The sequence below is a fragment of the Leopardus geoffroyi genome, chromosome A1, assembly GCF_018350155.1.
Source record: "Leopardus geoffroyi isolate Oge1 chromosome A1, O.geoffroyi_Oge1_pat1.0, whole genome shotgun sequence".
Lineage (NCBI taxonomy): Eukaryota > Metazoa > Chordata > Mammalia > Carnivora > Felidae > Leopardus > Leopardus geoffroyi.
In genome coordinates, this window is record NC_059326.1 from 131,766,351 (window position 1) to 131,794,068 (window position 27,718).

The following is a 27,718-nucleotide window of genomic DNA, read 5'->3' on the forward strand; positions in this document are numbered from 1 at the left end:
TGTTTTACACAAACAATAGAAGGCATTGAATATACATTCCTCTCTCTTCAAGAAGATATGATAATGAAAACAGAGTCCCTCAGGCGAGCACAGCTGTGCTCTGACCCTCAAGCAGAGGCCTCCTCTACTGGCCCTGTCAGTCAAGAGCATGGATTCATTGCCATGCTGTGGAAAGCACTGTACCAGGAGTGGCAAATACTAAAGAACTGGACACTTGGCCCTTGCCTTAAAGAAGTTACGGCCTATAGGAGGACACTTAAGAAACTTCCAAAGGAAGCTCTCTGCCATATAGATGTTCACTTATCTAAAAGAAGTAATAATAACATATATTGAGACCTCACATTGTGCCACTGTGGTTCCACACCCAATTCCAATATGTGGGGGTGGTTTTCCACACCACCAAGCAATTAGGAGACACCAGCGGGGTGTCCTGCAATTCACCTGAATTCTGACAAGACAGGGAGACAGCACCAGATCCCCCAAGTTAAGGGCTACACATGACTGCCCTCCCCCACCACTTGGGATGTACACGTTAGAAGCTCCAACGGCCCCCTCCATGAGTTTAGTCAATCTGCTAGAGAGGCTCACAGAATTCAGAGAAACATTTTACTCAGTAGATCACCAGTTTATTGTAAAAGGATATACCTCAGGAACAGCCAGAGGTCAGATGCCAGATGCCAAGTACAGAGTGTGGGGAAAGGACAAGGAGACTCCATCCCTTCCCAGGTGCACCATGGTCCTCAGATCTCCACCTGTTCACCAACCTGGAAGTCCTCCAACCTGATTTATTTAAATAAATAAATAAATAATTGGCCATTGGTGATTGAATAAATCATTGGCCATTGGTGATTGAAATGTCTTCAGTTCCTTCCCTTCCCCGGAGGTTGGGGGTGGGACTGGAAAGTTCCACCCCTCTGATCACAGAGTTATTCTCCTAGCAACCTGCCCCCATCCTTAGGCAGTTTTTGAAAGTAACCTCATTAACATAACAAAAGGCCTCTTTACGCTGTCAACACTTAGGAAATTCCAGGGATTTTTAGGAGCTCTGTGCCAGGACTGAGGTGGGAGACAACCGTATATTTCTTATTATAAATTGCAATATCACAACCACTATTCTAAATATTTTACATGGATTAACTGTATTAACTTATTTAATTCTAATAACGCCTTTGAAGGAAATAACGACTAATGTTTCCCAATTTACAGGAAACTGGGGCAAAGAGAGGTTAGCTAACTCTGCGAAAGTCACACAGACTGTAAATAGATGGTTGAGATGTGCTCCCAGGCAGACTGTCTCCAGAGCTAGCCTATGGAAATATACACCTTCACACAGAAATGGAAAGGTATTTTCACTAGAGTGAAACTTCCGTAAGGGAACTGCCTGTATATGCTTTTGTCAACTATTACTGTAGCTTCTGTACCCAGAGCGATGCCTGGCACCTGGTAGTAAAACCCCCGGCATACACGATAAATGTGTGTTCAATCTGTGCCCAACTTTGCAGTCCCAGGGTCTGAAGATCCGTACCAAGGACTTGAAGGAGCACGTTCCCCTATGTGGCCAGAGCGGCCTTAAGTGAAGCAAGCACCAGCTTCGGAGAGACATAACCAGAGGGTGGGGAAAGAGTTTTTAGAGTAAGAAAGAAACTCCTGTGGTTCCCCCTGATCAAAGCCTGGGCAGAGGGAGGACAGGGTGCTGCTTGCCTTTGAGAGGATTTGGCAGCAGAGCTGGGAGTCTGCTGGCTCAGGGAGCAGCAGAAGGTGGCAGAAGGTGGAGAGGTGCAAGTGGGAACACCAGATGAAGAGGCCGACAGGTAGCGCGGCCTGAGCTCTGTGGCAGGGAGGCGGGGTGTAAGGAAATGAGAGGCAGGGGTGCGGAGCATCAATTAACTCGGAGCCCCCCTGAAGGGCCTAGAATCAGACCAACGGGCTTGAGCCACAGGGGTAGTGTTGTAGAGGCCTTGCGGTGGTTTCCGGAAGCAGACATTGTGGTGTCTAAATGGGGTGTCTGTCAGATCAGATGGGGGCCCCCAAATGCGGGGTGATGATCAGGTGGAAGCCAGTGGCTTGGGAGATGAAGGGATTCACCAGAGGCAGAACAAAGAAGATAGAAGTTTATGGCCTACACCTCAAGGAAGCCGCGGGCTGTACAGCAGAGGAGAGGCTGTCTGCAACCAGGCGGTGGGTGGGGGCTGGTTTTAAAGGGGGAAGACGAGGAGGAATGGAGACATATGGAATGTTCCCTTTTTTGGTAACTGTGCCTGGTGGGAAGTAGCCCATTGGTGGGGTAGGGTCTATGGCTATTTTGAGGTGGCCACCTGATAGATGGGCCTGTGTTCGGCCAGGTGGTCGCTGTGGGCCCTTTCTGCATTCCACCTCACAAGCCTGTTTGCCTAAAAGTGGCCTCTACAGACACAGTGTAGTGATGAGAGAGCCCCCCCCCCCCCCCCCCCCCCCCCCCCCCGAGCACAGCATGGAAGATTGTTGCTAGCAATTCGCATGGTGGTTGGGACCAGGGACTTTGGATTAAGGCGATGCTTGGGTTTGAATGCTGGCCCTGCCCACTTACCAACTTTGTGCCCTGGAACAAGCTGTTGAACATCCAGCCATTTCATTTTCCTCAGCCCTGAAAAGGAGATGATAACATTACTTCAGAGGGTTGTCCTGAGGTTTAAATGAAGCACCGCTTGTGGAACGTCTGCTACGGACCTTTCAGAGAGCAGATGCTGACGGGTGCTTTCTTGTTATTGTTGTTGTTGGTATTGGTATTCTTTACTAGCTGGCCCACCCAGCCTAGCGCAAGAGAATGCCACATTCTCATCAAATAGTACAGCCCCTGCTACCACGCATTGATCTTGAGCCTGCAGTACAGAACATTGGTCTCTGTGACTTTGGAGATGGAGCCATGTCTGAAGCTATTCTCAGTTTCTTTATATGTCTGGCAAGTTCCCCCTGTCAGCAGCATGGAGGTCTCTCCCTGTACCTCACAATCAGGAGCCCAGGAGGATGAGTACCCGAGCCCTCAGAAAGAATTTCATGTGCGCCATGTAGCCTCTATTTTAAGTCAAACCATCCAAAATATTTGCTCTACATTTCATGAAATGCATCCAATAGTTTCCGAAATGTGCACTAATGGGAAAACGGAAATTTCATTTTATTTACCTAGGACATTTTTATAATCAAAAAAGTATAAATATTTTGTATCACTTTGTATTACTTTTATAAAAAGAAAAAAGTAGAATTTTAAATATATTTTTCAAATATAATAATAATAAATGATTGGTACTGTGAATAAAACCATGAGTGAAAAGGGCATAGTCCAAATAAATGATATTCAGGATTTAAACTTTAAATCTGTGTGGAGCAGAAAAAGGAAAAAGCTAGGAGATTCAAGGACCTGTTCAGGAGGGAATGAAGCATTCATTCAAGGAATAGGATTTTGAAATTTAAAAAAAAAAAAATTGAGGTGAAGGCTTCAATTCAGGTAATTTCAGATCTCTTCACTTGGGGGAGAAATGGGACCCTCAGCATGTGATGCCACATCTCTGTTCTTTACATGTTTCATGGGTACTCACAGCATGATGTCACTATGAGCTGAACAGTAGAGAAAGGGGGTTGTGAGTCTGAATCAGAGGGTCTGAGAAACCCTGAAGGAAGGAGAACGGGTCTCTTGGGTCCCTCTGGGAACATTTTTTAGCAGATGCATATGGCACCATTTTAATGAACAAATCGGTCAGATTCCTCTGTCTGATTCCATAAACCAAGAAAGACCATAGGGGCTTCCCATGACCTTCCTGGAATTCTTTTGCACGGATCTGTTTATTATACAGGTCTAGGTTAATACATGCAAGAAATGGTGTGGGGTAAAATGTGGAAAAATGTATCCCAGTTCTTTTCTTGAGGACCTTATTGTCAAAACATCTTTGTAACTGGATGAAAACCATTATAGAAAGCCATCTGTTTTCTTTCTGGCTCTTTCTTTCCTTTCTCTTTTTATTCCATTTACATGTGGGTCTGAAGCAGAGAGAGAAAAGGGAAAAGATACCACTACTGTTTCCCTTTTTTCCAACCTCAAACCCTGACCATGTGAAAATCCTGCCAGGCAGGTGCTGGGGGATTCTACAAGGGAGACGCTCAGATGCCTCTGTTCTCCAGGCTCCACCCTAGTTCTCAACTCAGAAACTTCCATGTTTATTTCAGCATTTAAGGGTTCAAACGTATCTCCCCCCTTTCCTACCACAATCAAAACTTGACTCAACAACAGTTTGTTTTAAATTGATTTTCAGTGGCCAATAAAGGAAGGTGGCCAAGAGCAAGAATTTTAATAGGTAGCGATTATGCCCTCATTTCAGACAGTGCCTTTTCTTTCCCATCCTTCCCGTTTAAGACTGGAGACAAAGAGATGCACAAAAGAAAAGTGAGCTGTCCTCTTTCTGCCGCGGCTCCACAGCAGGCTTCTGACCACGGTCAGGTCTCCTGGCTCTCAGCCCACTGTTCTTGCCACTGCTTCAGCGCCTCTCCTGTCCTACATTCTGGGTCACTGGCAGTGCTGTAGGGAGCTTCATTAATTATGATAGTCTTGCTGTGTCAAATGGATTACAAATGGAACCACCTGTGGGGAGCCTGCAAGGTTACTGACAAAGGCTAAAAGGAGATTGGAGAGTGAAGGACAAGCATCTTCTAAATGCGTGTTGTAATCAAACAAAACAAGGTGGCAGAAATAAATTAGGCCTGAAAGACAGTTTCACCTTTTCCAGAATTCTGACTTAATGAATGCTGTAGGGTGTGTTTGTATATTCACTCTTGCCTAGAATGTGGTTGTTGAGACCATGCGTGAGAATCCATCAGAAGGGGATCAGTCAGGAATTGAATCTGCTCTAGAATGGGTCCCCTCCTGGAGACAGTGCTATTCCAGACTAAATTGGGTCTAGGAACAGTTCCCCCAGACTCATACTCTCAATCCACTCCAACCTGGACCCCCTGTATCCATCCTAGCCATGTCAGAAGAAGTGTTTGATATCTAGCTAAAGAACATTGGGCAGTTATGCCACCTGGTAAGCCTAGAGATGACCTTTTAGGTCCTTTCACCAGGGCTTCATATAAAGACTTTGTGTGCTTCAGTCTAGTATCTGAATGTTATTCTGGGTAGTTTTACTCCAGCAGCCCCATATCCTTTGTAATCTCTTCAATCTTTCATCCAGGATTCAGTATGATGTATGTACTTCCCTCTCTGCTCCAGTTAATTCACACATCAGTTTCTTAATGCATTACTCTATGTTCAGCCCCTACTTACAAACGTTACATGCCTACTCATTGTCTACTAAAGGAAGAACAGACTTCTTTCCCTAACATCTGGTGTCCCCACCATCATCTAACATGTGATGATATCCTATAATGTGCCAAGTTCTGTGTCAGGTGCTGGGGATATCTCTCCCCCTAGAGGCTCTCTCTCTCAACAGAACAAATTGGGTGAGAATTACCTGGGAAGCCTTCCCAAATGACATTCTTCCCTTCATAGAGATTGGGATAATGTTTTGGGGGTAGGCCATGTGAATTCTAAAATCAACTAACACGCAAACACACACACACACACACACACACACACACACACACAATTGGAAAGACAAAGAAACTAGTGCTTAGAATACAACAGTGCCATAATAGCTACAGGTCACTACAAAGACATATTGGATTCTCATCTAGCCATATTGAAGTTGTAAGGGGCTGGGGTGTGAGATGGGGGAGAGGGTTGTTGATATCAAGGATTGCTTTTTGGAAAGTGAGTTGAAATTTCTGAGGATGAATCAGTTAGCCAAAGAAAGAGGTGGGGGCGCCTGGGTGGCTCAGTCAGTTAAGCGTCCGGCTTTGGCTCTGGTCGTGATCTCAGTTTGTGAGCTCCAGCCCCGTGTTGGGCTCCGTGCTGACAGCTCAGAGCCTGGAGCCTGCTTCAGATTCTGTGTCTGCCTCTCTCTCTGCCCTTCCCCCACTCACATTCTGTCTCTCTCTCCTTCAAAAATAAATAAACATTAAAAAAATTTTTTTAAAAGAAAGAGATGGAAAAAGAAAAAAGGAGATGAAAAAAAAAGTCTAGGCAGAAGATTCTAGATGTGTGAAGATATATGAGGAGATGTAAGAGCAGGGCATTTTGTTGAGCTACAAGCACTTCATTAGTTGGTAAAGTGGTTAGAAAAGAGACATGAAAGACTAGAGAGGTAAGAGGGTCTATATCATTAAGGCCCCTAGAAGCTGTGTTAAGAGGTTTGAATTTGGGTCACCTTGGTGGCTCAGTAGGTTAAGCATCCAACTCTTTTTTTTTTTTCAACATTTATTTACTTTTTGGGACAGAGAGAGACAGAGCATGAATGGGGGAGGGGCAGAGAGAGAGGGAGACACAGAATCGGAAACAGGCTCCAGGCTCTGAGCCATCAGCCCAGAGCCTGACGCGGGGCTCGAACTCACGGACCGCGAGATCGTGACCTGGCTGAAGTCGGACGCTTAACCGACTGCGCCACCCAGGGGCCCCAAGCATCCAACTCTTGATGTCTGCTTGGGTTGTGATCTCACGGTTCATGAGATCGAGCTCTGCAATGGGCTTGGAGCCTGCTTGGGATTCTCCCTCTGCCCCTCCCTGCCCCTGCTCTCTTTCTTTTTCTTTCTCTTTCTCTCTCTCTCTCTCTCTCTCTCTCTCTCTCTCTCAAAAAAAAGAGGGGGTTGGATTTTATCCTGAAGCCATTGGAGGGGTTCAGTTAGGAAACAGTTGCAATAATCCAGGTGAGAGATGCTTAAGATCTGACCTAGGGCCAGGAGGTTGGAGAAGAGGATGTGAACAACTGATGGGCTGCACAAGAGAGAAGGCAGAATCAAGGATGAAACCCAGGTTCAGACTTGAAAAGCGAGGTGAATGATGTGTCTATTCACTAAGTCAGAGAGAACAGAGGAGGAACGGTAGAGATAGAGGATGATTGAAGTTTTGGAGATGGAGGAACTCCCAGAGCAATGCTCAGTGGTGAATACTAGGCGTACAAGTATCATGCTGAGGTGAGACATGTGAGCCGGGAGGCTGGAAATACATATTGAAGCATCATCAGCGTAATGGTAAATGAAGCGAGACCCCCCCCACAGAGTGTAGGTATAGAGAAGAGCCTAGAATACCAAAATTTAAGTTTCAAGGGGGAAAGAACTGCAGTTTACAGAGGGGACTGAAAAGAAAACCAGAAGAACATTATGAAATCAGTCAAAGAAAGTTCTAAGCTAATCTTGAAGGAGGATTGGCATTTGCCTAAGAAAGGAGGACTAAGAAATGGTGTGTGTAAGGGCAGAGAGCCAAGAGAAGGTATGGCCATATTTAAGGAATTCTATGTATTTCTGTTTTGTACTATTCCCTCCTTCATACACCCTTCATTCCAGACCACATTGTTTCTTGGAACAAAATTCAAGTTGCCTTTGACCTCTATGACTTTGTTCACACTGTTTTCTCCATCCAGAAAGCCCATCTCCCCCTTCACCAAATTTGCAAGTTCTCCTCATCTCTTGTGGCCCAGAAAGAACACCAAGACCTCCATGATTTCCCACAATTATCTTCTTCCTTCTCCTCCACCTGGGAGTAAGTCCACCCTTAAGAGCTCTCAAAGTATTGTATTTGTATCTCTCTTATGGCATTCTTAATAAAGCTTCATAGTTACTCAAGCGAACATCCTTGAGACCAAGAACCACCTTTCTATTAGGACCCTCAACACCCAACATGGAGCCTGTACTTAGCAGGCCTTTGATTAATGCAGGGCTTCTCATAGTGTGGCCTCATGACCAACAACATCGACATGTCTGGGAACTTCTAAGCAATCCAATTTCTCTGGCCTCACCCCACACCTACTGACTCAGAAATGCTAGAGGTGAGGCTGTACTTGAACACGCTCTCAGATGTTGCTAATGCAGCTAAGGTTTGAGAACCCCTGAGTTTGCTGAAGGTCTCCTTTTCTTCTAGAGTAGAAATTTGCAACTACAGTTACATTATGAGCACTTCTCTGGATTCTGAGAACATAGCTTTAAACTTTAAACTGAGCCTGGGTGGCTCAGTCGATTAACCAACAGAATTCGGCTCAGGTCATGATCTCACGGTTCATGGGTTCGAACCCGGCCTTGGGCTCTGTGCTGACAGCTCAGAGCCTGGATCCTGCTTCAGATTCTGTGGCTTCCTCTCTCTCTGTCTCTCTGCCCCTCCCCTTCTCTCTCTCTCTCTCTCTCAAAAATAAATGAATGTTAAAAAAAGGGTTAAACTCAAATGCTCAGCTTTTTATTATTTGCAATCTTATTTTTATGTCATTCTGTTTATTAACATATAATCTATATAAGCAATCTTTTATTAGCAAAAGAAATCTGAGCAATAGAGAAGTGGTATCATAGTGCCTTACGTGGCGGCAGTGTCCCTGGCTTTAGTAGTATCCAGGAAGTAAGCTTTGAATGACCAAGATTTTAACTTGCTGATGGCTGAATTACCTATTCTCCTTCTCTTTCACTTTCTCCTCTGCTTTCCTCCCTCCCTTTTCCTTTCTCCACTTTTCATTTTCACATCTAAAACTGCCCTTGGTTACAGTTCTCTCAGAGCATATGCACTTTGGAGAAAAGATGCTACAAAAGTCTGAAATGTTCACAATAAAAATCAAAGGTTTCCCAGCAAGGTCAGGCGAATTCGCCCAGAAAGTGAAGCACAAGTGGGGAAACATTCCATTTCCTTCACATTCTTTTGGCAGCCCATAATTTCAGAGACAGGATTTCAATCAATGTGGAAAGACATCTTTCCTTGGAGCTGAATCCACTCCAAACCATTCCAAGCAGACTTGCTGCTGCTGAATTTCAGCATTTACTGCCGGTGTCAGCTTCCCAGGGTGTAGGAAGCTGCTCTGAATTTCTGCCAAGATTGTTTGAGCTTTTGTGTCACCTCAGCCCTAGGTGATGATCAGATAAGCTCTGGGCTAGGCAAAGGTGTCACAAATGCTCAAAAAGATGCCCCAAACGAGCGGTCATCCTTAATAGGCAGCCTGTCCTTTGCTTAACATCTGAGCACTTTCTCATCAATTCTAACACTTCTATTCACCTATGAGTGCTCTGTACGTGCACATGTATATATAGCACTCACAAGTGAATGTATGTGTGCATATCTATCTACCCATAGATAGGCAGAGACAAAAAGAAGGCTGAGTGAGGAGAATTTCAATAGCATAAAAGGTTTTTTTGATTTGCTGTAATGAATGCACAAAAGTCAGTCTTGATATAAATCTCATAATACCTGTGCACAATACCTGTATGCTTTTAATACACAGAAAAGAGAATGTGGGAGGTGCCTGCGTGGCTCAGTCGGTTGAGTGTCCGACTTCGGCTCAGGTCATGATCTCATGGTTCGTGTGTTCAGGCCCCGGGTCAGGCTGTGTGCTGACAGCTCGGAGCCTGGAGCCTGCTTTGGATTCTGTCTCCTTCTCTCCCCGCCCCTCCCCCACTCATGCTCTGTCTCTCTCTGTCCTCAAAAATGAATAAACGTTAAAAAATATTTTTTTAAAAAAGAGAGAGAACGTGGGAGCAAACATGACACCACAGGATACACATGTACAGTTTTTTCGTAAATACAACATGTAGCAGGCATTTCCTCATGCCGTGGGAACAATACACATCTATCTGCACTGCATTTTATAATATATAAATAAATACCCATTAGGTCACTATGCCAATGTCTTAAATGTTTGGAGAAACGGAAGGATATATGGGCATTCAGGAAATAGATCTTCTAGGTCTTAAATAGAAATAAGATTTTTTTCTTCCCTATAAATGTCTTCATAGTTTTGGTGATTCTGTTCAAGGAAATATTAAATTCCTGGTGAACTTGCATTTCAGAAAGCATAGTCAGTATTCAGAGAGATACCAACAGATAAAATTCTTTATTCTTCACAGTCTGCTGTACCTTTGCCTTACTCAAATAGGTTGTTTATTGATCAATTGATGGTTAAAGAAGTAAGAGTCCTAAAACTGATGGGAAAGTGAGTTATCATTTCTTTTTTTCTAAATAGACCATGATTCATCTCTGAGAGATTCTCCTGAGAAATCAGGCTCACGTATAGTATTTGACATTGCTTTCAGTGTCTTAACTATTTGGGGCAAGTTTAACTATAAAAGAGAGATGTCCTATTTTTAGTCTCAAAATGTTGACATCCAGAATATAGAAAATTGCTTTTCACGATGGAAAGGACAAAGAGAGAACTGTTTTTCTCCACATCCACAAAATATGAACCTTAAGAGAGAGTATTAACCTGTGGAGACTGGGAGAGTGCACTGTTTGATGAATTTGATGTGCTCAGCTAAGGTACCTGTTTACTTCCCTGGCTGTGACTTGCCATTCTGGTTCTATCTAAATGTATAGCATGGTGCACCATTCCATGGAACACTGTCAACTTGGTGAGGGATGCTAATTTACAAATAAGTGTGACACATGACAGCCTTTGGGGAGGGGGAGGATAAGCCCAGGCACTTGGATGACACAATTTATGTGAGAGGACTGGAAAGCCGACACTTGTTTTTGTTCTGGACAGTTTACTGAGCATCTAGGCTCAGCAATCAGGAAAAGCAACCCTCGTCTACAAACCAGTTTTATTGATGTGGGGCACATTTTTCCCTTACCCATCTCTTCATCTAACTCCTGACTCTGGGCTCCTTCCCAAGGTCCTATATCCCAAGGTAGGATGGAGAAAGGAGAGAGCCCCTTAGCTCTGCTCTGGGAGGGTGGTGCAACTAGTCCTGGAAAAGCTTAGGTACATAAGAGTTACCAGAGCCAACCAACCATCTTGTGGCCCCTAGCTCCGTTCTGATTATGTCCTAGTGCTGCCCACATTGGCAATTTCCAGGTCATCTCCTCATGGTCCTTCTCCAGCCTCTGGGACCAGACTGCCAGTTCCGCTCCAACAGGCTATTTCTACCCACCCTCTCTTTGGACTGGACTCTTTCTTTAAAACCCAGCTCACTAAACTGAATTTGGTTTACTGGTTTATTTCTTCATCTGCTTGTCATCATGCTAAAAATTTCAACCCAAAACTTATAAATTCAGCAGTTGGCAATCTTCTCAGAATGCCATTGTATACAGAAACCTATAGAAATCGCTAGCCAAAGACTCAACACAGAATAGTTGAGACTTCTTCCTGAGGCAATAAAGTAGGTGAGTAGAGGCAACACAGTGGTCCTATGTAAAGGAAAATAGTAAATAAGAGCTGTATTTACTGAGTGCTTCCTCTGTGCTAGGCACTGAGGACCTCACCCAAGCTTAATGTCTTTCATAGATTGTTTCGTTTAATCTTCACCTAAGGTAAGTGTTATTAAACCCTATTTTGACTAGGGGAAAACTGAAGCTTAGCAAGCTTCAAGTTACATGTTCACATAGAGCTAGTAAATAGTAGAGGCAGGTTTAGAAAAGAGGTCAAGCTTACTCCAAAGCACTAGCTCTTTCTAAAAAGCTATGCATCTCCCAACTGAAAGAATGTCTTGAGCAGTTTACATTTAATTCTAAGCAGTGGTTCGCAACTGTAGGCTCTGAGCTCCCCACCACCACCAAAAAAAGAACATTTGGCCCTATCACGGGACATTTTTGGTTTTCATGGCTGGTGGAGCAGTGTTATTGGCATCCAGTGAGTAGGGAGAGGCCAGGGATGCAGCTAAGCATCCTACAGTGCTCATGACAGCCCCAACAACAAAGAATTATCTTGTCTAAAATGTCAACAGTGCTGAACAAGAAACCTTGATTCAAAAGATGGTGGATTTTTAAAGCCAATTCATAAAAACCCCAGTTATTGTTTGTAATTCACTCATATGTACATTCTGTCCCATCACAGATGACAGCAGCCTTCTAAATCTAACTCCCTACCCCCTGGTTAGAAGACGGAAGAGAAGGTTCTTTGGGCTGTGTTGTCTTGTCTCAAGCTAGGCAACTCCTCCTGGAAACCCACCAATGCGAAGACCTGAAAATATCACAGAACCTGAGGACCTCCAGACAGCTGAACCACAATTATTGGTTTTTGACTATGTTTTCTATGCTTCCTTATTACTTTTATTCGCCTCCCTCTACCCTTTTAAATGATTTTACATGTGAAAGCAGCTGCTGTCAAGGGGGGTAAAAAAGATTCAAAAAGCAGGCTGTTTTTAAAAGGATTTTTAAAGCTGACATTGTGCATGTCTGCTCCAAACCATACCATGACAGATGCGAGAATTATGGTTTTTAAATTATTTAAAGGTTTTTTTTAAATGTATCATACAGAGAAAAATTATTTCATGTATAATAGTATATCTTTAGCTCTTGCTGATCTCATGTTAACAAGTTATCATATATGAAAGTCTTTAAACATAGAAATCTCTCTAAAACTGCAAAACTGTGTTCAAAAATCCAATCTATCAATATTATTAGAGATAATATTATAATCAAACATATACCACCTCACCTATTGCTTTGTCTGTGCTCATTCACATCTAGTCTTCCATTCTGTCGGAATCCAAGAGCTTCTACATAAAAACATCTTAATTTATAATGCAACAAAAACCATATATGGAAAGTATTTAAATTTTGTAAATACACAATTATCCTAATACCTTCGTACAATGCATATGGGCAACTAATTTCCTTTTGATCCAATGGTGTCTTTTTCAGCTTCTTGGAGAATGAAGTAATCCAGTTAGAAAATGGTGTAGTAACATATACAATTACCCTCAAATGTAAAATTGAGTATTATCACATTTTGTTCTAATTGAAATCTGAAGCATGATGTCTGCACAGCAGCATAGTGTTAAATCTTATAGGGCATGCCGGAATTAGCTCAGATCGTAAAAATATTTAACATTTTCTGTTAATAAAATCTTTTTAGTTAAGCTAAGCTTGTCTCATATTAGATGACTATGCAGATATGACTTTTCCGATGTGTACTTGGTGTCTTGTCTTATGCTTAGAATCTTGAAAGCAGGACACATTAAGCAATACTATATTTTAGAAAGGAGGAAGCCACACGCTTCGATTTTCTGCTCACAGTTTTGTTATGATCTTCCTCACTAAACCTGTAACATGGTACAAATTTTGTTATATTGTCCCCTGTTATTCCTTGGCCCGTTTCCCAAACAGAATTTTCCATGGGTTGAGAGATCAGGCCTTTGGACTTTTTTTCTTGCTTTCCAAAATCTAAATGACCCTAAAGAAGGACAAGAAGCAACCAGTGTCTAGTACAATAAAAGGATGGGCTAGATGCCTATAAGTGGTTTATTCAAGATGCATTTTTAATCCCAACCCTATACTTTCTCAGTACTTAAGTGCACAGGCATTTATAGGTCCACCAATATTTTGACCTAACAACTAAATTTGTTAAAGCTGTTAGCTTTACTGAAGATGAAGATAGGTATATATGAAATAGTGGACTAATTATTGTATTAGGTTGAACCATATGAAATTGCTGGCATTGGACTGTTTTGACCTATAAAAATAGCAATTTCATATGGTTCAACCAAATATCTGATGTTGTGAAAATTATACTTGGAATTGTCTTCTAGCATTTGTGATTGAAAGCGAACAGATTAAAGGGTTGGAAGAGATCTCAAAAGGCCACACAGGTGTCTCTTTAGATCATACCAGCTCACTTGGGGCCTTAATCTTGGAATCCAGAGTTGTGTTCCAATGACCTGGTAATGAATGCACGGTTGTAAGTATGCCTGACTCCATATAAAGAGGTATCTCTGAAACTTATATGAGAAAACCACAACTTTCTAAATCAAATATTTGCAAAACAGTTATTGGAATATGCTACTTAAAGACCCTTAGAATGAATATCCCCTTGGAAAGCAGGGAACTACTCCCAGATTTATCTGGTCTGTAAAGCCTGATTTCATAAATCAGGTTTGACTAAAGCTTAATATCGTTTTTGAATATGGTTCATTTCCATCCCCTGTGGTTAATTCACTTAAGGTCCATTGTTTTAGAAATTATAAAACAGCCCAACTGGGCATGCTCTCAGCTCCCGTCTCAGCCCTTGCCCACCTTTCCATTATATTGAACCCTTTGCTTCAATCTAGTTCCTACTAATTCATGCAAAGTTATCAACTGATAAACCTACCTTGGTGTTCAGCACGTTCCTCTAAATGCTTGACCTAAATCACTTCTGCTTGGTTAATTTGTGCTCACTCTCGCCTTAGTCTCGGTATGAAAGGAACACTTACCTTCCATGCCATTGTCCTTTGTACAACTGAAGACTGTTAATAAATTCAGGTCTCACCTCCAGGTCTGGGAGGGCTATAGTAGCTATTCATGGAGAAGGGAATTTGTCTAATTCCCTAGGTAGGCTTCCCATATCTAAGGTAAATAAATTCAGCCACCTTATCTTTTATTCATAGTGCCTGTTTCCCAGACTTTGATTGGTTTTATAGTTCCTGTGGACACACTCCAAGATTTATAGATCTTCTTTCACTAGCAGGTCCTAAAATTAAATGTAGTGCTCCAAGTCGTGATGACCTACCCTGGCTGATAGTGGCAATAGACAGCTCACCATCTCCCATTAGATATGCCAATGCGTCTCTTTAGGAGCTGACCCCACTCTCCTCTCACCTACCAAAGGACTTTCTCAGGTGTAGTCCATGAGATAGAGGTCTACTGTCTCGGCTTCTGCTAGTAATTCGCTTTCAGATTAGCAATAACACTGAGCTGATCTCTAGGGGTAAGGAGAGAACACTGAACCCACTCTGTTGCATAGGTACTCACATGCTGAAAACAGGAAAGGATGTCAACTTTTTCTGGCACACCCTCACCCATTTTACCACCATAATTTCAATATCCTGTGTTGATTCATCGTTGTTGTTTTTGTTGTGTGTGTGTGTGTGTGTGTGTGTGTGTGTGTTCAGATTACAGAGGCAATATATATTCTTTATGGGCAATCTGAAACATACCACCGAGTATAAAGAAAATAAAAATCACCTGAATCCCACCATAATCATATTGTTTAAAACCACATTTCCAGCCTTTAAATCGTCAGTGGCTAGGTTCAAAGGCACTTGTGGATAAGATAGGTGAACAAACGCCCACAAGGCCAAGGTATCACTTTAAAATATCTGTCCGCTGATGTTTTGCATGCTTCTAGAAACAGATTGACTGCAAACTTCTGGTTGTGCCACTGTTGAAGGGTACAAAGAAGACTTTAGAAGTAGCACAGCCCGGATGCCTCCTCTAATGAAAGCTTTTAGGGAAATTCTAAAATCCTGCCGGATCATTTTGTTCCTGGGTGCTCTTCTAACAGTTGGATGCTTACTGTATGGCAATACTGCCACCTACTGAATTCTGAGCTTTAGGGTAAGAGGGGAAAACAAATGTGCAGAATATAAAAGCATCTCATTCATTTTAGACAGCAGACAATGGACCAGGTTAACAATATTCCCTATGGAACTCAGATTCTGGAAGTCTCAGAGCTGAAAGGATTAAGGATATCATCCAGACTAACTTCCCACGCCACCTACATGTACCTAAAAATTGCCTATCATTTCTTTGTGTTCTCGAACGTCACCAAATGCAAAATGCTCAGGTTTCAGGTAACGGTAGATAGGATGAGAAAAAGCAGTGATGCTATTGGCCCATAATAAATCATTATAATGAAATATAAAGATCAGAAATAAACCCAAGAACAAAGAATAGTTGAGTGCATTAAAAAGAGATGACTTTTCAAATCTGTGAGAAAAGGTGGGATTACTAAATAATTTGGGATGACTGGTTGGACATTTTGGGGGGTAATTCCTAGATCTATACCTCATAACTTCCATCAAAATAAATTCTAGGTGAAGTAAATATTTACATGTTAAAGCACATAAACATATACAAGGAGTATGGCAATATTGATAAATATTTCTGTAATTTTACTATGGAGAAAAGCCTTTCTAAGCATGACACCAAAGGAAGAAACCAAAAAGAAAAAGATAGATGGATTTGACCAATTAAAAATGCAGAACTCCTATACAGTAAAAAATAAAACAAATTAAGAGAAAACAAAATTTGAAATATATGCAACAAAGAGTATAGATCTCTAATGTATATGAAGAGCTTAAACCCCATTACTGATGGGAGGTTTCTATGATCTACAACCTTCCCAACAGAATGTTCCTATTTCATTCTTTCCTCACTGCACTTTTTAAATTATTGCTTGTTTGTCTGTTTATTTCCACTAAACTGGAAGTTCAAGAAAGCAGCCACTGTGTCTGTTTTGCTTCCTGTTATATCCTCAATACTTAACACAGTGCTAGACACAAAGCAACTAAATACTGAAAACATATTTATTGTGTGAGTGAATAATGAATGCATGAATAGATAACATTTTATGATCAAAAAGAATCAAACTTTCCAGTAGAAAATTGAGCCAAGGACACAAACTGGCAATGTACCATAAACTAAAGTAATGAACTAATAATAAATATGAACATATTTAAATACACTAGTAATCAAAAATGCAAATATTACAATACACTCCTTTTTTTATGTATCAGAAAGACAAAAGATACAAAGAATTATAGTTCCTAGGGTCAGTAAGGAAGTATGGAAGCGGACATTCTCTTACAGAGTAAACAAGAGTGTAAACTGATCCGATCTTTCTGCAAAATATTTTGGCAACATATTTTTTGTGTACGTCAAATACTTCCACTTTAGGGAGTTCTCCTTTAAAAAAGGTTAAGAAAAAATGAACTCAAGATACATTCATTCATTATTCAAAAAAATACATGCAACAAAGGATGCTTATAGAGCATGGAAAAAATTGGAGGAATGAAAAAAATATAAATAAGCCCACAATATAGGGTTGGTTAAATATGGTATATCCTTTCAAGGGAATATTACTGTGCACCAATTAAGAATAAGCATTAGATGTATATTTACTGAAATAAACAGCTATATTGTTAAATGAAAAGAGAAAGTTATAGAAGAATACAGTGTGTTCCCATTTTAAGAGTATACATACACATGTGTGCATTACAGTGTCTGAAAGGATATTTGCTAAAAGGTTAACAGCATCTATCTCTGGGAGGTGAGATTTGGAGCAATTATATTTTCTTTTTGCATATCGGTAATTTCTGATTTTTCCACAATGAGCATGTAGTATCTGTATAATTTTTTCAGGGAATAAACAACAATGTTCACAATATATATTAAATGAAAAACACATGTTATAAAACAGTATGTATAGTATGACACAATATTTGTAAAAAAGAAAATTATATATAAAAATATCTATGTATGTATATATATGCATAAGAAGCTAGAAAGACATACACTAAAATGTTAATAGTAGCTATTTATGGGTAGTGGGATTATGGGTGATTATTTTTTCTTTTTGCTTTTCTGTGTTTTCTAATTTTTCTACAATGAATATGTATTCCTTGTGTAATAAAAACTAATAATAAAAGTTTTAAAAAAAATGAAAAGTGAGAATTTGTGACTCATCACTTCCTCTCACCCTCCCTGCCACCCCCTGGACTTATTCCCTGTCATCAAAGTGTGGGCAGTGGGGTTATGGAAAGGAAACACCAGGACACCATAACTTTGGAAGATAAAACACAGAGCCAGACAAAGGTGGATGAGAAGGAAAGAGAGAGGGTGGAAAGGAAGGAGGGATGGAGGAAGGAAGGAAAGAAAGAAAGAATTAAGTAAAAGTGAAGTCAATAGAGGAAGGATTAAAGCAGGCTTTGGAAATATTTTCCCTGACAATAGCAGTAAGTCTCTTTAACCTGTTTTCCTGATAACTATGACAAAAAAAAAAAAAAATCAGTTAAATAGGTTTATTTTTTAAATTTTTTTTAATGTTTATTTATTTTTGAGAAAGAGAGAGAGAGACAGAGACAGAGTGTGAGTGGGGTTGGAGCAGAGAGAGCAAGAGACACAGAACCCAAAGCAGGCTCCAGGCTTCAAGCTGTCAGCACAGAACCCGACGCAGGGCTCGAACCCATGAGCTGTGAGATCATGACCTGAGCCAAAATCAGACACTTAACTGGCTGAGCCACCCAGGCACCCCATATAGGTTTATTTTCCAATAAAAGGAATCATACACGTGTCTGGAGAGACATCTAGGAATTCAGTTCTCCCAGGAGTGTATCCCAAGAAGTTTTTCAAGAGGCAAGCTTTTGAGGTCCAGCTGGTTATCAAGGGCTGTGCAAGTACAGCCTGGAACTACACAGCCTATCGTCTGATTCTCCGATGGGCGCAAGCAATGCGCAACAGTGGCTAGCAGTTCTGATACCCATTCTCTCCTTTTTCCCTTTAGAAACAGAGACCCCAAATTTCAGCAAGACACTGGCCACCTAAATTTAAGACTCCGTTTACTATGGTTTGGGATGTGGCTATGTAACTGGGTGTTTAAAAAAAAAAAAAAAATCAAGTGCATACTGCCCTTAGCAACCAACATTCACAGCAGGTGAGAGATGGATGCTGTGGCTCAGTAACGCACACCTCGGCAGGTACCACAGCGCCTCCTACCGTTCATGCCTGGCACTGCCCAGATCCCCTTGCTTCTCACATGGACCTACTCCACCCAGCTATAGCTTCTTCTGGATTCTGTTATTACCGTTTACTATACAAAAAGAGGGACAGTGGGACAAACCACAGCTTTCACTTAATCCATGCTAAATTCCCCCATCTTAGGCACTTCTGAGCTTCCTGGTAAAATGACCCAGACCCTTACCCCCAAGTGATCTGAGACCCTGGTTACCCTGCCCTTAGTACACTTTAGTTGCTATACTTGCCCATTTACAGTTAAACCTGGGCGTACCAGAGGTGACCCAGTGCCGAACATACTCCTCTGTATGAACGTACCCCTCATACTGCAGTAACTCTCCCTGCTCATGACGATCAGAGCCAATGACCTCTGTCAGTATGGTAACTCTTACTCGCCTGCTAGTTTTCTGCCTGTAGGACCCTAAGTTGACCACTTAGCAGTGGTAGCTTAAAGCTTAGTGGGATTCTTATTTTCTTCACTCTATGACCTAGGACCTCTAGAGACACAGATTCTAGACCCCCAAAGAGAGAGCACAAAGTCCTCAGTGGATTCCTGAAGCCACTCCTACTCTCACCCCTTTATTTTTGGACTCATGAATTTAGAACCATCTAATGACCATTGGTTGGTGTAAGGAGTATAATGCATCCCATAGGTTGCATCACCCCAATAATACAAGGCATCCTCTCCTTAAAGAGGCCAGGCCACCACTCCAGTGTGATGGCAGCTTCTGCTTGGTGGATCCCACAGTCGTGTTTTCACTGATGCACCTGCTTTGCTAAGAAGTGGGGCCCTTGGTCTTAGGCAATGTTATGTAAGATCCTGCATTGGTAGGTCAGACACTTTGTCAGTCAGTGGATATTGTTGCTGGCTGAAGCCCTGCAGACAACATTGGCAAACTACTATCCAGAAAGCAGGTAAATCCCAGTCAAGGTGGATGTAGTCTCAATTTGTCTCCAGCTGGCAGTCTGTTCTCCAGAAGGAATGGTATGAGATCGAGGGCACAGTGTCAATCTCTGTTACCAAGAGGCTGGACATTGAACGGAAGCTGTAAATAAATTTTGCTGAAAAAAGCTTGTATTGGTTTCTTATTGCTGCCCCTATAACAAACTGCCACAAACTTCGTGGCTTAAAATAACCCACATTTATCATTCACATTTCTGGAGGTCAAAAATCAGTTTTACCAGCTTAAAGTCATGAGGTCAACAAATCTGTGTTCCTTCTGGAGCCTGTAGGGGAGGATCTATCTCCTTTTCTTTCCCAGCTTCTGGAGGCTTCCTGCATTCCTTGGCTTGTGGCTCCTTTTTCTATCTTCCAATCAGCAAAAACGTAGCATAGCCTCAATTCTGTGTGTATGTGACTCCTTTTTTCATCCTCAGGTATCCTTCCTATTCTGACTCTTCTGCCTCATCTTAGAGGGAAACGTGCTGGTTTGTTGGGCTTGCCCACATAATCCAGGATAATTGTCCCATTTGAAGATCCTTAATGCAATCAGAGCTGCAAATTCCTTTTTGCCAAGTAACACATTTATAGGTTCCAGGGATTAGGAAGTGAACATCTCTGGGGGACTATTATTCTGTCTGCTGCAAGGCCAGTGCTGTTGGACCCATTTACAGTTTCCATCTCTACCGATAGCTGCTTTTTGAATGGTCTTTCTCTGCTGCAGATAGCATGGCCTTGCTCTTGAACTCCAAGGGTCTGTGCTATGACTCTTTTATTGGAGCTTGCCAGAGTGTCCACAGCATCTTTTATACCCAGATTCCTCTAGTACCGTGGCCTCTGCCAGACAATATGGCACAAATGACAGGGCTACTGATGGTAAAGCCTAAACGTGCTGAAGACCCCCTTCTTGCTCTGGGACCAAATTAAAACTAGAGCTCTACCTCACATGTGAGATACACTGCCTTCCAAACCTATGGAGGCTGCTCAAGCCTCAAGTTTCTAGCTTCATGGTTGGAAATGCGAGGGACAAAAACTTGTTTTTGTTTTGGAGATGCCCCAGCACCTCTCAGATCCCTTGACTCCTAAAAGCTTCACTGATGTAGCAGACCCCTTAATCTCTGTAAGATTTATCTCCCATTCTCTGGAGTTTGTGTGTCTTGCTTACCAAGGCATTCAGAGGACTCGCCATTTCACACTTGCTGTGTCCAGAGAACAACATGCCATCGACTTGGTGTGCAAATGTGAGGTTCTTTAAAGAGAATATTCCGATCAACAGGATCGGACTGTTGTGAGCCTTGGTGAGGTCATCTAGGGATACACAAATCTGGTTCCCAAAGATCATCTGAGAACACAGACTGATGCTCAACCCTCGGTTCCAAACCACGAATGATGAAAACAAATATTATGCAGTGAGGACATAGGATGCTACAGGCATGTGAGATCCACTAGAGGTGGAGAGGACTGGTTCCAAAAGGTCATCTGAGAACATGGAGTTGGGTTATACTCACATACACAGCTGCTAAGTAATAATATTATACAATGAGTACACAGAGCTCCATTTTCTGTGTTCTCATTGTTAGATAAAAGCCCATAACAATTTGGCATAATTTCTAATAGTGTGTATGCATTTGCTGGTTGATAAAACTCAGCCAGGGCTTTTAGGGACTTCATCTCCACCTGCTCCCGGTAAAACCTCTGCTGGGAATACTTAAGGATAGTTCATTTGTTGCAGGGAAGATAAAAGTAGCAACTCTTTTGGGGGACCCAGAGCATCTCGAGATTCTTGATTCTCTTCAAAATTCTTATCTGGATCCTCTTCAGATTTCATATAACTTTTTCTGTCTATAAAGTGCAGTCAATAGAGATCTTTGGAACTCGGTTAAAGTCTCATGATTATTCTTGAAGCCATATAATCTATTCTAGTAAAGATACCACATTCGGCACAACAGCTATTACTGGGGCTTCTTGGATAAGCTTGCAGCAGTGGTGTCTGAAAGGGCAGACCTACGCCGGCCGACTCCATCTTGTTCTGTGTCCTCCACCTTGAGTGACTATGTCCCCGACATGCCCCCTTTCCGGGAAAATCACAGAAACCTCCGACCACAGCTCCTCCCCTTGAGTAACCTCCTGCTCACACGTTCAAACTTCCCCGATCAAAACACGCCCGGCTACCTGTGTAACAGGACTCCGACCTTTCCCCAGCCAATCGGCCGAGGCCACAGCCTTTACCTCACCAACTGCCCCTAGACCCCTATAAAACCTTTGTGCTTTTGAAACTCGCTTTCTCTCCAGTATCTCACCGCTGCGTCGGTGCAGGTAGGGGATTGAGCTCGAGCTAGCTCGAATAAAGGCTCTTTTGCTTTTGCATTGGACTCGGCTCCCTGGTGGTCTTTGGGGATCACGAATTCTGGGCATAATGGTGTTCATCTGCCATGACCCATCCAGTGTTTGAAGAAGCCGAAGTGATGATTAAAATGGGGGGTGTGATAAGAACCACCACTGCTGAATCTTTTCCATCACCTTGGATTTGTGATAATGCTGTTTTGTGTTGTTTTTTTTTGTTTGTTTGGTTTTGTTTTTGTTTTTTTTTTTTTAATTGTCTTGGTGAGGATGGAAAAAGTTTTCAGGAACTTGCACTTAGTGTTTCCTATTTACAATAGCTTTTCCTCTGTATCAAGAAATTGGGTGTAATGGTATTGGCCAACTATTAAGTATGTCCATAATATTATATGTTGGGAAATTAGAGAAAAGGTTGCCGGATGGGTCCATGGGCACAGCCGACCCACGGTGAGGCAGAGAGGGATCATGACTCTGTTTATGACCTTACCTCCATTGGTTTTCCCCCTGACAGATGTCAGATCCCTGGGAAGCAACGTCAGCTCAGGACCTATGTCTGAAGGCCTTGAAAGATCTAAATGTTTCCTCTTCCCATTGTTTGGTTACCTGGGTGATGGCTACAGGACCCTTTGGGGAAGGCCTGGAGGAATCACTACTGTACAAACCTGGCAAGTTCCACAGGATCTGTCTTAATATCGATGCAGCTTCTCCTTTGGTAGACAGATTTGAGTTTAGCTGTCTCAGCTGTGGAAACTGAGCAAGAGATGGTCACTTTCCTTTGGGGAAGGGATGTCAGTCTTCTGCTCATCTATCCTTGATCTCCTCAAATTATGCGTATATTAAATAATACTCTGCCCACTTGTCTTACCCCTAGGAATACCATGATCACCATTATCAGCCATCTCCAAAGATCCCTGCAGGTCAGCCTCTCCTGTGCCATTCAGATCTTGCTGCCCATGACAGCAATTATTCCCACCTTGCTTCTCATGGTTATGTGGTCTCACCTAGCCTTTTCCAATCCAGGATTCTATCATCCCCATTGCTACTAGAAGCCCTGTTCAATAACAGCATCTAACTATCAGCCAGGCCTACAAAGGATGGACACCACTGAGCTCCTTATTGATGCTGCTATTCCCCTAATTAGCACATTCCTTACTGCCTTGGAAAATAAAGTGTCCCTGGGTCCGCCCAAAGAACAGAGTCAGCTGCTGAATTTTCCAAGCTCATAGGGGATCAATCTCAGCAAACTCCTTCCTCTATACTGTGCCGTGAGAGTTTTGCTATCTCAACTTTATTTAATGAGGCTCATCATTTTTTCAAGCTTCCAAGTGCCTTAACAGCAGCACATTTAAGCCACCTTCCAGAGCCCTTACCAAAGTGTTAAATCCTATCTCATGAAAGAGGGTCTTTGTATTCATCCTTTGTATTCTGTCACGCCTGATCCAGCACCCTCTAGACCCACTCCTGGGCATGCTTTACTGGTTTCTCCTGGTACCTGTGAGTCAGCACCTTTGATGTGTAATCCATCACCTCCCTTCCTAAACCCAGCACTTGCCTACTGTACATCTCATCCTCATTATTGATTTTTCAGCCAGAAAAGGAAATGAAGGCAGATCTTGAGGAAAACTAGCATTGTCTCCTAAAGCCCGTGTCTCATTTGAAGGGTCTGCATTGTCTTAGAAGAAGAAGAAGAAGAAGAAGAAGAAGAAGAAGAAGAAGAAGAAGAAGAAAGTGGAAGAGGAGGAAGAGGAGGAGGGGGAGGAAGGGGAAGAAGAAGAACAAGGACTCTATCTTCCACAAGGTAGAGTGGGCCATGTCTTCAGGCCCAGAGGCCTCGGGACAATCTGGGGATTTAAGATGCTCACCTGAAAATATTCGGGAGTTCCCTTTCCAGATCTCCATCTCTATCAGGACCTTAACTCTGATATTGAGAATTCAGCCTGCTCTGAAATTCTGCCACTCTTACAATTAAGTCTAGGGTCTGGTTTTCAGGGATGTCTGTCCTCCAGCTACAGGAGATGACAGCCTCTTTAAATTCTTCCCAAAAGGCCCACTCACTCTCATACTTTGCTTAAAATTGCAAAGTATTTTGCAAAAATAGCCTGTCATTTTCTCTCATCAATAACCACTCAATTCCACAGCCCCCTAACTGCTAGTTCTCCCATGCAGAGATGTCAGATGTGAGCCAGTACATCCCCTCCTACCAACATCCCCTCCAAAATCACTAGAGGTGAATGTTGTAGCAATGGCACTGCTCAGTGCCAGGGCTCAGTGATCCACTTCTCGTCAGGGCAGGAGACCTCACTGCCCTCTGTGTGTTGAGTACTACTACCTGTAGAGTCAACTACCTAAGACCACTTTAGTACCCGGTGTCTTAGGATATGTTTCACAGAAGCAGATTCTAAGATAAGGATTTGTGTGCATTTGTTTTTGTTTTCATTTGTTTGTTTGTTTGTTTGTTTTGAAGGAATGCTCTTTGACAAAAATCTGTGAGGAAAGAAGGAAGCAGGATAGGAAAGAGGAAAGAGCTGAGCAAAGATGTCTCCGGTAAAATCTAAACTGTCAGGGGCAGGGGAGAAAGGGTCTGCAGCATGAACTGTATTGCCTAATATGTCAAACACACGGTATATTTTCACTCAACAAAACAATCATATCTCTACCCTGGGCTTTCCTCAGAATATTTCACTCACTAACCGGCAACTACCATCCTTCCACCAGCAGTGAGGTTTACACTGCCTAAAAGAATTCACTACGTTTTCTTCGAAGTTCTTTAAGCTGTCTCCTCACCAGTACACAACGGGAGAAAATAATTCGAAAGTGATCAATTAATATCAATGTCAAAAAATACCATTATGGAGTTAGAATTTTACAGGGCTTGGGTCTCAGCTGTTACTTTTGACTCTGCCAAAGAAACTTCTGTATGAAGAAACTCTTCCACAAAACTTCACAAGGTTAAAGTCTCCATTATATTACTCAATTGAGGAAACTATAGCATGGAAGAGAGGGCCCTGCGTTTTATATGGGTTTTCATTCCAGTTCTTGCATGACTACAGAAGCATACTTACTCCTCATTCTATGTGATCCTGGGTTACTCAGTTACCCTGTCTGTACGGGGAAATACTATGCCTAAGGAAAAGCCATGACAACCATCTATTGCTCTAGGTATCTAAGAGGAAAGAGACAAAAAACAAACTTCACCGCATCGTGCAGGAAAACTTTGCCATGTTGAATTTGTTCCAATCCAATTCCATTTGTGAAAATCCCCTTGAGTCTCCTAAAGTTTACCTTCTAAAACAGTACATTTTCTATCTCTGAAGGTTTCATTTGGTCCCTTATTCATATCAGAACTCATCATCCATACATAGAAACCCCAAGTGAGGGTAGAGGGGGGCCAGTATTCATGTGGCCCCGAATGTTCAGAACCCCAGCTGTGGCACCTGATCCAGGCCTGCTCTTTCCATGTCCTTCAGCAGCCCACTGTACTTAAAGCTTTTCTGCTTTCCCTCCCTCAAATAAGTGGTCACTTCTGTGTTTTATTACCTCACAGATTTGAAATTGATTTCTATATACCCTTGAGTTTCTAGAACACTGGTACAATTACATACTTCAAATTCTGATCAAATAGAAATTTTACTTTTGCTATATATTGCTATGGTGAGTCTGGCACTGAGCTGAGAAGGTTATGTGACTTATTATAGAGCAGGGAACCACCTTCAAATCCAAGTTAAAAGGCTTAGAAAATATCAAAGGTGAGCCAAAGAAAGAATGTATGCTTACTGAATATACAGTAGCTTTGCTTCATAGATATATGACAGTGTAGTTATGGAAGTGAACAGTTCTATGAAAAAGTGGCATAATGATAATAAAGGGCAACCAGGTGAATTGTTCAAAACCTATCCTGCCAAAAGATTCTAATGCTACAACCTGTGGCGTGCTCCTTATACATTTACCCTAAAATGAAGCCACTGGTCAACAATTACCACCCACAGTCAACTTTAACTACTCATTCTAACCACAAATAGAGAAACAAGGTTCACTGGACATTGAGAATAGTCTATAACTTGAAAGGGAAGGACTGTCATCAAACAAACAAATCAAAAACACTGACAATGGAGAAAACACAGATAGTTCTTTTTTTAAATATAATTGTTAAGTTAGCTAACATACAGTATATACAGTGCACTCTTGGCTTCGGGAGTAGATTCCCATGATTCATTGCTTACATACAACACCCAGTACTCATCCCAACAAGAGCCCTCCTCAATGCCCATCACCCATTTTCCCCTCTCCCCCGGACCCCCTATCAACCCTCAGTTTGTTCTCTGTATTTAAGAGTCTCTTATGGTTTGCCTCCCTCTCTGTTTGACACTATTTTTTCCCCTTCCCTTTCCCCATGGTCTTCTGTTAAGTTTCTCAAGTTCCACATATGAGTGGAAACATATGATATCTGTCTTTCTCTGACTGACTTATTTCACTTAGCATAATACCCTCCAGTTCCATCCGCATTGTTGCAAATGGCAAGATTGCATTCTTTCTCATTGCCAACTAGCATTCCATTTTATATATAAACCACATCTCCTTTATCCATTCATCAGTCGATGGACATTTGGGCTCTTTCCATAATTTGGCTAGTATACTCCAATAAATTCTAAAAGATATTCCAGCTCTATCAAACAAACATAGAATATTTGGAAAAAGGAACAATGACAAAAGAGCTAATAATCCCAATCAACTGCTGAAATAAAAATTCAAAAGTGTTATTGAACACAACACTAGCAAATCAAATACAATCTATAAAAGAGATAATACAGCTAGACCAAGTGGAGATTGTCCTAGGAATATATGACTGGTTCAGTCAATCAATGTTATTTCCCATTATCAAGAAACCAAAGAAGGAAAACCATGTGAAGATCTCAATAATTGAAGGGCAGGGGGCAGAAGCATGTGGTAAAACTCAACATTTACTCATGATATTTTTTTTAACTCTCGACAAACTGGGAATTAAACAAGACTTCCACAGAAGGGACATCTACAAAAACCCACAGCTAACATTATACTAAGTGGTGAAAGACTACACGCTCTCCTCCTAAGAAGAGAAACAGGTAAGGACGTATACTCTCACCATTCCTATTCAAAGTGTACTGAAGTAACAATACAAAACAGAAAATAACAAATGTCAGCTAGAATGTGACGAAACTGGAACCCTAATACATGGAGGGAATGTAAAATGGTGCAAGCTGCTTTAGAAAATAGTATGGCAGTTGTTTGAAAGGGTAAACATAGAGTTGTCATATGACCCAACAATTTCACTCCCAGTTATATGCCCAAAAGAAATGAAAACACGCCCCCCCACACACAAAAATCTGTATATAAACATTCATTGCAGCATTATTCCTAATAGCCAAAAAGTAGGACAAAACAATGTCAATCATCTGCTCAAGGGATAAATACAATTTAGCATATCCACAATGAAATACTATGTGGCAATCAGAAGGAATGAAGTACTGCCACATGTTACAACTTAGATAAACCTTGAAAACATGCTAAGTGAAAGAACCCAGTCACAACAGACTATATACTGTATGGCTCCATTTATGTGAAAAGTCCCGAACAGGCTAATCTAGAAAGACAAAGAATAGCTTTCTGGTTGCCTCGGGTGAGGGGGTTGGAAGGGAAATGGGGAGTGACTGCTAATGGGTATGAGGTTTCTTTTGAGAGGTGTAGACATCTTTTCCCCAAGACAGGCATGGCTGGGCTCTGCTAACACATGGCTTCTATGACTCTTGTTTTCCTAAGCGTGAAAGGATGATTAACCTCACTTGTGACTGATGCCTCATCCCTCATAAATGGTAATACCTTCAATTGAGTCATAATTGAATTTGGCAGACCTGGGAACAATTTTGCCTCTTTAAGGTGACAAT

General features: G+C 41.9%; 1 protein-coding gene across 2 annotated transcripts in view; it reads left to right on the forward strand.

Moving 5' to 3' along the window:
* LOC123606289 (regulator of G protein signaling 7 binding protein) overlaps window positions 1-12,893 on the forward strand; it is a 104,109-nt gene extending 91,216 nt beyond the window's left edge. For both annotated transcript variants that reach the window (XM_045494444.1, XM_045494452.1), the window contains one exon: window positions 11,862-12,893. In XM_045494444.1, coding sequence (XP_045350400.1) covers window positions 11,862-11,953 — 92 coding nt within the window. In that variant the 3' untranslated portion in view covers window positions 11,954-12,893. The remainder of the gene's footprint in view (window positions 1-11,861) is intronic.
* Window positions 12,894-27,718: the final 14,825 nt, after the last annotated feature.